The 9,553-nt window shown below is 33.5% G+C and overlaps 2 protein-coding genes across 4 annotated transcripts in view; one reads left to right on the top strand and one right to left on the bottom strand.

The window, feature by feature from the left end:
* Positions 1-10: 10 nt before the first annotated feature.
* On the top strand, positions 11-6,771 carry LOC109544494 (protein lin-54 homolog). Of its 2 annotated transcripts, XM_019914716.2 has the most exons (10): positions 11-125; positions 335-457; positions 1,588-1,830; positions 1,918-2,642; positions 4,095-4,220; positions 4,379-4,483; positions 4,928-5,030; positions 5,302-5,578; positions 5,683-6,009; positions 6,069-6,771. In XM_019914716.2, the coding sequence occupies exons 1-10, from the start codon at positions 107-109 to the stop codon at positions 6,253-6,255; spliced, it is 2,235 nt and encodes a 744-aa protein (XP_019770275.2). In that variant the 5' UTR covers positions 11-106; the 3' UTR covers positions 6,256-6,771. The 2 variants fall into 2 exon arrangements, with proteins under 2 accessions (XP_019770275.2, XP_019770276.2); XM_019914717.2 differs by lacking the exon at positions 4,095-4,220.
* Positions 6,718-9,553, bottom strand: part of LOC109544498 (gastrula zinc finger protein XlCGF49.1) — a 4,221-nt gene continuing 1,385 nt past the window's right edge. Inside the window, exons 2-3 of one of the 2 annotated variants that reach the window (XM_048664225.1) lie at positions 7,942-8,149; positions 6,718-7,790 (exon numbers count right to left, since the gene is read on the bottom strand). In XM_048664225.1, the coding sequence (XP_048520182.1) occupies positions 7,747-7,790; positions 7,942-8,149 (252 nt within the window). In that variant the 3' untranslated portion in view covers positions 6,718-7,746. The remainder of the gene's footprint in view (positions 7,791-7,941; positions 8,150-9,553) is intronic. The other variant, XM_019914731.2, reaches the window with a different exon arrangement.

Here is a 9,553-nt window from a genome sequence, read left to right as displayed (position 1 = left end):
GTTGGCCACCATGCGACCAAGCTAACTTGTCATAATTTGACTTACTTGTTTTGAAATGTTTGTGTACCTTTTGAATGAGTAAAATAAAACACTTTTACCTTCAATAATGGCCTCACCTATCCCAGGTAAGCAATAGAAAGTTTTTTTAGCAAGCATATTATTATTAATGAAACACACTAAAATTAGTTTTACTTTGATTTGATTTAGCCAATTTTTATATTAACCCTATGATGCTGAATTTAAATATAGCTTAAAAAGACACGCTTTTCTCCCTTTTACACCCTTGAGCAAATGTTAGGCAATGTTATTCATCACGTTCTATTGTTATTAATAGATCAAATCGAGATTCAAAGCTTTTCGGACAATTCAAATTCGTCGGTTGAAAACATGGAAATTGAAACTCTGGATGAATTCACTGGAGAATTAGAGCTACAAAGTAGTGTTATAACCACTGAAGGTTAGTATTTAGTATTTAAGCACTTTTGGATTAATTTAGTGTTTGGATGCGATCTCATTTTATATGCAACCTATCTATATAAAACAACATGTGCGCTGAAACTTAATGTACTGTAAACTATTAGAAAATTCCACTCCCGGTATATTTTAAATGAAACGCACCTTACGACAACCTAAGTTGCGAAAATCATGTAAAATCCTTTACTCGAGGCTGCAAATTTAGCAGTTCTAAACATTTATGTGCTGAATAAATACTTTAGATCTTGTCTTGGTAAAAGCTGTACAGTCGACCACAGATAAAAGTAGATGACTACCAAATGCGAGTTATTAAGCCTTGATAGACAGTCATAATAATTATAGATTTGTAATCTATACTTTTTTCATGGAAGTGTAAGTTCGAAGGAATGATGAATATGGTAACCATATAAACTTCTTATCGAAAGAGGCTGTCTACAGAAATCCTAATACCAATAACTAACTAATTAACCATTTAACTAACCAAATATTCGGACATGTTATTCTCGACCTGTGATCAGCCTTAAATCAGCAGTCGGTCTTTTGATAGATTGTTTTAGATTTGGTCTTGCCAATATACATTGTACAAATATTTGATATTGTGAAAGCTACGTTAAATGTGAATATGAAAGGCTACCCTTTCAGGTGCCAAGAAATACTGAATTATTTCCTAAAAAATCACAGAGTATTTTCTGATCGCTTGTTTTATATTATAAAAAACTTAATAGTGTTTTCAAAACTTGCCAACTTGTCCTTCAAAAAAGTATGTTAGGTTCCCTAAATCAGTTTGCGTTTAACTATTTCTTTATATCTTAGTTGCTTTGCTCGGATTTTTTTATTAGACTACAGTTTGTATTTCAACTCTCAAAAATAAGGGGACTGTTAAGTATTGTTCTCACCTCGATAATATATTAATTTACCGGCAGTTCAAATGTTCTCTACTTACATATATATACGAGTATATTTGGATCGAAGTTGAATTCTAGGAAAACTACATGGTTTACTTGTTTCTAGTTCTTTCTTACAGTTCTATATTGGTTTATTTTCTATATATTATTTATTTTTTCTATATTATATGGCTTACTTGGTTCAGATGAAAAGCTTTTATATTTATAGAATCTCAAGAAGCTGAAGACACCGAGCCGGAGGATGAAATGATGCCAATTGAAGAGCTCGAGACGCAGCAAATTGACATGCACTCTGAAGATCAAGCCAGAGTGGTTGAGCAAGTAAATGAGAAGAAGAGTAAATCATCTAGCAGCGTGCCGCCCTTGAGACTTTTAAATATAGCACCCAAACCAGAACAAGTGCCAATTACTGTCAAATCGGTTGGAGGACAACCTTTAATTTTAGTTCCAGGTAAGTAAAATAGAAACAATTTATAAACAGACTTTAATATTTCAAAATTTAAAAATAGACACTTGTTTAATAAAACTCTCTAAACAGGTTCCACAGGTGCCCAGACTATAAAATTAGTTAATCCTCAAGGACAGGAAATCAACTGGGCAAATTACTCAATAAGTCGCCCTATCACGATTAAGCAAACAGGAAAAGCCATTAGTACAAAACCTGTTGTACCGCAAAGTCAACCCAAGCAGATATTTATGAAAAAAATTATAACTTCGAATCCGGGGCAAAAAACTATTACGAAACCGATAAGTTTTAATAAATCGGGTCAACAATTTATGGTGGTACAGAAGAGTTCTGATCAGCCACAGCAAATAAAATTGGTGCAATCAGCAAATGTTACTGGCATATCTCCTACGCCTCCGGTCCAAAGCAAGACGATCACCTTGCAGCAGGCTCATGATATGGGGCTTTTAGGAAACGCAAAAATTATTCAAGGAGGAATACAACCAATAACCAAAAGGACGGTTTTGATGAATAAAAGCCAACCGAAAACCATCAAATTAGTGCCACACAGCGCTGCTTCCCAAATACTTGGTACCACAAATAGCGTGAAAACCATTTCGTTAGGACAGATCAAATCGCCCACTAAAATATCTCCTGGCAATGTAACTAATGTGGCCGGTACGAAAGGAGCACAACGAATAATTTTCAAAAACGCCGGTGGAAATCAGCTTTTACCAGCGGGACAGTTAATTCATATGACTGGGACCCAAGGCATCACCAATGGGCAGATTCATCAGATTAATGTGCCAGGAAAAGGGGTAAGAATTTGAAAAAAAAAATTTATATTTAGTATTTATGGCATAAGGAACTTAGGTAATCAATTTGGAAAAAAATGAAACTAAATAATATACAGGGTGTAACAGCTTTGATATAGCACTGGGATCTCAGGAACCGTAAGGGATACGAAGTCGATTAAAGTAGGGTAAGGTGGCGTCCTTCCTAAATATTCGATTTTGTATGTAGGAGTTTATTTAGAACGATATTTGAACGTTATACTGACAAATTTGGATTAACTTTGGAACTGGATAAATTCTAACCGCTGCGAGCGATTTGTTTCCTGTTTGAAACGTTATTGAGTGCAATTATTTTTCAATTAGTGCCTGTGTGTCCAATAAATTAGTGTTTCAGATAAAGGTTCTACAGGGTGGCAAATGAAACAATGCAAAATTGGTAAAAGTAGTTCTAAAAAATTAACTCTTGTTGGTTTGAAGTAATAATTTTTTCGATTTTTGAAACTGAAACTTCACAGTCGACTTTTCGATACGAATTCAAAATACCGGGTGGCATGAATGACCGAAATATTTGAAAGTAAACTTCACTTGGTTGAAAGTCTTCCAGATTGACCGAATTGAGGGGCAATTTCATTCGGATTATTTTTTTATGCAACCCTGTATATCGATTTTTGTCTTCAATTGTCTATGAAATTCAAGCTTCAACTTGAGGCCTAGATCGTGACAATCGATCCAAAAGCAGAAGTTATCGCTGCAAACGAAAGTTGCGAAAAGTTCATTTTTGAGACCACTCTGTAAATAGAAGAGATGGCCGAAAAATTCAAAAATGTTTCGAGCTTTTTAGGTTTACAAGGTTTACCTTTACATTTTTGGTGTTACAATCCAAAGAAAAAATATTTTTTGGTCTAACTTGGATTATGCCATTTTGGCATTTTTTCATTGGCCACCGTGTAGAAAATTTAGCTGAGGTGCTGATTTTTACTACAACATGGACTAATAGAAGACAAATGGTGCTAAAAACGTTTCAAACAGAAACTCAATCGCTCGAAGCAATCAGATATTATCCAGTTCCAAAGTTAAGGCAAATTTGGCTATGTAGCGGTCATTTTGTTGAGCAGTTTATTAGAGATAATAATAATAATATCAGGTCTCGAATTCAATTGTTGGTTTGTCAGCTACTTAGTAGCCCTTGCGGTTTACGTGATACCAATGATAAAATCTCTAATTTGTTACACGCTTTCGGCAGTGGCTAATTTTTGCAACAAAGAAAATATATCACTTTTATCGAAGACAAAAAAAATATGACAAACAAATAGAAATTTTCTTCGTTTAAAAAATTGTAACGTTAACACTAATGCAGTTCAAAAAAGAATGCCCTTTGATGTAAGAATTAATTGCTTGTATTCGTTTTCAAAGCATTTATTTCGTACAAATCCTGTTCTGTCCTGTTATTAGTTGTATATTTCGACTTATTAACAGGTTCAATATATAAAATTTGTTACCACTACATCGGTGGAAAGCAGCAGTTCTACAGTTACACTAGTTAACACAATAAAATCAACTGCAAGTACTTCCGCAGCAGGCCCAGAACTGCAAGACGTGAAGGTAACATTGATTTGGTTGCCAATTTGCACAAATTAATAATGAACGTATGCGATTTTATTATTTTGAAAAATAATGAACCAGATTTTAAAAATGCCTGTTTTTAACAATTTAATATAGTTATCATTTTCGGCTGTATTACAGTACTTTCTGTCTTTTAGCCAGTCATCACCAGTAAATTTATTACTAAACCATCCACTGGAAATCTGAAGCCGGCACAAGTAATGATTGTTCCCGCAGGCTATATTCCTACGAACATGCAACAGGTAATTTAAAAAAATCCAAACAAAAATAAAACCAGGAGAATTTCATTATTAGCCCTCTGCATACAAGATTGTATCGTCCGCTCAAGTTTATATATCATAGTATTAATAATACCACAGTTATAATTTGCTTTCCACTTTGGTAATAATTATTAGAACTCTTTCAAGTGCTGCAATGCCTTTTTCAAGCAAATTTGGCATTGAAAAATATTAAAGTTTGTTCAATTTATTTTCTTAATCAGTATAGATGTGTACATTACCGTGTTTCATTTAATAAATTGCCTTCCGTGAAGAAACTGAGTGAAAAGAAAACACATTGAATCGTGAAACTCACAGACTCGGACTTATGCGCTGAAAATCAACTGAAATGTGCGTGAGACATTATTCGAAACAAATAAATACTATAATAGTATTCTTTTTACTAGCAAAGTTTCCCATTAATTTCAGATGCAAAAGGTAGCAATTGGCCCTAAACAACCTGTTTTACACCCGAAGCAAGAGGCGGCTCACAGTGTTGTCGTGCCAAGGACACTTGTTGCAGTAGATAAGAGTAAGTTTTCTTTTAATCAGCTAAGATGAATTTTTATCTTACATTTTTTATCAACATTGAAATTTTAAAAATAATTTTTAATTGATTAAAAATTTAATTTTTGGTATTTTATAAACGAAAATTTTTCCAATATACTTTATTCAGAGGGCAGAAATCAAATAATTAACGGCACTCAGTCGAGTTTGGGCCAATGTCTTAATTTATTTCCTTGATATTCTTTATATACATGACTAGTAAACACGTGCTCAATGTGAAACATTTTTGTCATCAGCCATATCACCAAAATCAACCTCCTCAAGTTCACCAACAGCTGCGACTACAACAGTTTCCACTACCGAAAGCTCTTCAAATACAACAAATGGTATTCGACCTCGTAAACCCTGCAATTGCACACGGTCAAAATGTTTAAAACTTTACTGCGACTGTTTCGCTAATGGGGAATTTTGCTATCTATGCAACTGCATGTGTTGCTATAATAATCTGGAGCATGAAGACACTCGAAACTTGGCAATAAAAGCTTGCTTGGAACGAAATCCCAACGCGTTCAGGTAAAACATAATTATTTTTACATTTAACTCAGTTTATAAACGATATTTGCATCTCATCGAAGCGTTTTCGCTGAAAATGTATACTATATTTACTTGAATATTAGGCCAAAAATAGGAAAAGCTCGAGACACCACCGGGGACGTTTTGCGGAAGCATACAAAAGGATGCAATTGCAAAAGATCAGGCTGCCTTAAAAACTATTGCGAATGTTACGAGGCAAAAATTGCTTGTTCGAGTAACTGCAAATGTTATGGATGCAGAAACGTAGAAGATTTTGAGGAAAAAGTACATATTGATTCTACTTCAAGTACCCACAGGATCAATGAGGACGATTTAGCCCAAACACGTTATCGGAAAATCTTACCGAGTTTTAAAGAGAACCATTCTTCGGGTGCCGGATTTGGCCGATCTAGAAAATCAAATCTATTAAGGTATGCAACATTTAATTAACACATTTAACAAAGTTCCTATTAAATCACATTAATTTCAGAAAACAACCCGTTAGTTATCTAACAGACCCCGTTATTGAAGCTGCTTGCCAATGCCTACTGACCACATCGGATAATGCTGATTCAAATTTGCAAGATGAAGAACTGACAATGCGGGAGATTATTGAAGAATTTGGTGGTTGTCTGAGCGAAATCATACATTGCTCTATTAATCGCAACACAAGTTAGAGTGCAAATCTGCTTTGTGGATCACAACTTTTTCACTGTGATCCTATTTTAAGTGTACATTGTATATTTTATTGAATAAGTAAATTGGTTTTTATAGTTTAAAATTATTGTTGTAGGTAAAACCATCTAGATGTAGGATTTTCCTCGCGTTTGAACTGAAAATATCAAGGAATGCCGAGTTCATTAAAAAATGTATGTTATAAACTTGGCAATTTATAAGATTGTACGTTTTCTAAAGTAAATTATTTTTAATACATGGAAAAGTCGTGTGTATATATATAATACGTGAATGAATATTTGAGTGAGTGAATTATGTATATTTATAGGTGTATATGCCAATAGGTTTCAGTTCACTGCAAATAACTTATTGTTAGTTTACGATACAATTAGAAATCGGGATTAAGTAGCAGATATTACGAATAGTTAAGTTACAGTTGCTGTATGAGAAAAATTAACCGCTTGTTAATATTGGATCATTTTATTTATATGCTATTATTAAACGTATATAATTATAAAGCAATTTGGTTTAAATTATAAATCACAATAATACATTTTACAAATTTATGTATTCATATCTCGTCAACGAGAGTCCGCCCAAAACATAAATAACATTGTAAATTAGTATGCCTCATGTAAAGTATATTTGGACAGTAAAAAGGTCAATATGAATGTATTCAGAAATAGGAAAATTTTCATTGAGATTAATCCTAAGAACGTCATCTAAAAATGTAATTATACATATTTATATATTAAAAGCAAAATTCAAAATGAAAAAACTGGGTTGCTGGGTTTTGTACTGCTAATAATTCGAACGCATATCCACTCATATATAAAGCATTGAAAAATCCAATACGGAGACTAATAGTTTACTGAACGCCTACAAAAAAGGTTCAACACGTGAACATTTAAGTCATTCAACCTGAAAAGCCAAGATCAGCCTCAGTTTGTTAATTTTTGATTGCAAAGATTAAAATGTACAAATTAACCACAAGGCTGCTTCTAATCCACATTACTATTCGTTCTCAATACGTTTAATTAATTAAAAGTTGGGTCTTATAGTTCGTCATTTTCGGCTTTTCCGTCCAAACTCCATAGATGAGATTCAGCAATCCACTAATAAAAAGTTCACTTTTATACCTTACGCTTTCTAACTTTGCTTGCTAATCACTGGCTATTAACTTATGAATTCTATTCATGTGTCTGATCAAATAGGATTCCTTTACAAATGCTTTATTACATTCCCTGCATTGAAATTCCTTCCTATTGTGAGTCTCCATGTGTTGTAAATATTGACTTTTATTTGTAAACGTTATTTCGCATTCATCACATGTTACACCTGCGTCCGAAATATGAGTCCATTGGTGGGCAGTTAAGTAACTCTTAACTGTAAAAGTTTTCATACAGATTGTACAAGAATATGGTCGAAGGCCTGAATGACTTCGTTTGTGAGTATTTAGACTAGATTTTTGGGTGAAGCGTTTTTTGCAAATATCACATTGGTAAGGTCTTTCGCCCGTGTGAACTCTCATGTGAACCTAAAAATGTTCGAAAAATCGTCAATACTATATTCCATTTGATTTCCAATAAACAATGGCAATACCGAGCGGAACACAACTTTGAACTTAAGAAAAGAGAATAAGGGACTCTTAATGATGAAGGAAATAAGAATCAAGAAAACAAACATACCTACCTCTAAGTACGGTTTTCTGCAAAATGAGGCATCACATCTAGAGCAACCAAATGGTTTATTATCAGAATGTTGCTTCATGTGCACATAGTAGCTGGAAGCTGACGCTAAAGTCCTATTACAGATTTTGCAAGTTTGAGCCTTTGTCTTTGCGTTCATTTGGCATTTGATTTTACTTTGCTGGTCATTTTCATCGACTTTATGACTCTGTAATCAAAACAAAATATATACTTTACTCACAAAAGCCGAACTAAATAAAAATATCTCCAATTATCCCTCGATATGCAAATCTGGTGGCGGGTCTCTTCTAAAAAAATGTTTGGTTTTTGAGCAAAATGCTTCAAGATAGTTTACCCCAGCCCAATCAATCCAAAATGCAATTACGAGCGACATCGACTTACATTTAAGTCCATGAAAAGTTCATTTTTATAGAAAATCCTCACATTATTGCAGAATAAAAAATACTATTTCCAAAGATCCAAATTTAACATTCTTGCAAACAATGAAAACTGATGTTGTGAGGTGATGTTATGAAGTAAATAGTTGTGTGAAAAAATAAGCTGCTTTGTGATAAAACTCATGTAAAGATAATATGCACTGATGCTTCATTGCCCATTTTGAAACTACGAATTTTACTCAATTGATTACAGAGTTGAGCCTCAACAGTGCATAATCGTGTTAAGATTTATACCTACATGTTGATATATTGCAGTATCTATTGGGCTGCTATGAATATTTGAAATTTGGAAAGTAAAGTTTTAAATTCTAAGCATTTCATGGCGCAATCGTATTCGAAGTTAAAAATATGATCTCGCAGAAAATCCCTTCACTAACAACTTTTCCTAGTAGTATTTTTTGGGACCTGCGGTTTCGAAGCACTTTTTGGTAGAAATTTTGCAATTTTTCTATAAAAAAACATGGCTCGTCATCTTATTTTAAACATTGTTGCTAACAAAACTAAAAAATAATCAATGCTAAGCCAAACATCTGCAAAATTGGACAAATAAAAATTAAGTAAAAACAAAATATAGACTTGAAAAATACAGAAAATTTACCAATAGCAACTAAACTAAACAAAATACCCAAATCTAACGCGAAGTCCTACAAAATGTGCGTAAGGAAAAATCAAGTACAAACAAAATAGTGCTCAAACAAATGTGCGAAAATTTCGCAAAAAACTGCGTTGCTGATGACGTGGTGATAGACAGCGCAATCGTTTTCTTATTGCAATGTATTGAAATTGAAAGAGAAAAAAGTGGCGAAAGAACGCCAAGAAACACTACTAATAAACGTTGTTAGTAAAAGATTATCCACAAGGTAAGCTGATTTTTAAGTTCTAACGTCACTGGTTCATAAAATTCCACATTACTGTTAAACAGGGTGATTACACACTCTGTATCTCGTTAAACATTGTTGGCTCAAAAAAAACTCAAAAATGTTGGCAGTTTTTTCAAAAAATGCTCGAATTCAAGAAGTTTCGACCATTCGAGCCACAGAATTCGTTTTGGCATCGTTAGATAGAGAATTGAAAAGTCGATTCAGTCGTAACAACGTGAGTGAGGAAATTCGAGTAGTTTTGACACAGAAAGCGAAATTTGAATATCAGACACT

The sequence above is a fragment of the Dendroctonus ponderosae genome, unplaced genomic scaffold (genome assembly GCF_020466585.1).
Source record: "Dendroctonus ponderosae isolate FM_Combo_2020 unplaced genomic scaffold, Dpon_F_20191213v2 Dpon_F_20191213_2, whole genome shotgun sequence".
NCBI classification, from domain to species: Eukaryota; Metazoa; Arthropoda; class Insecta; order Coleoptera; family Curculionidae; genus Dendroctonus; species Dendroctonus ponderosae.
The sequence above is the reverse complement of the archived record's forward strand: the minus strand, read 5'-3'. Positions and strand labels throughout refer to the sequence as shown.

Excerpts from the sequence above, each read along its gene's own strand:
- LOC109544494 (XM_019914716.2), top strand. Across the intron at positions 5,031-5,301 it reads ACTTGTTGCAGTAGATAAGA|CCATATCACCAAAATCAACC; the intron begins GTAAGTTTTCTT and ends TTTTGTCATCAG. Across the intron at positions 5,579-5,682 it reads CGAAATCCCAACGCGTTCAG|GCCAAAAATAGGAAAAGCTC; the intron begins GTAAAACATAAT and ends CTTGAATATTAG.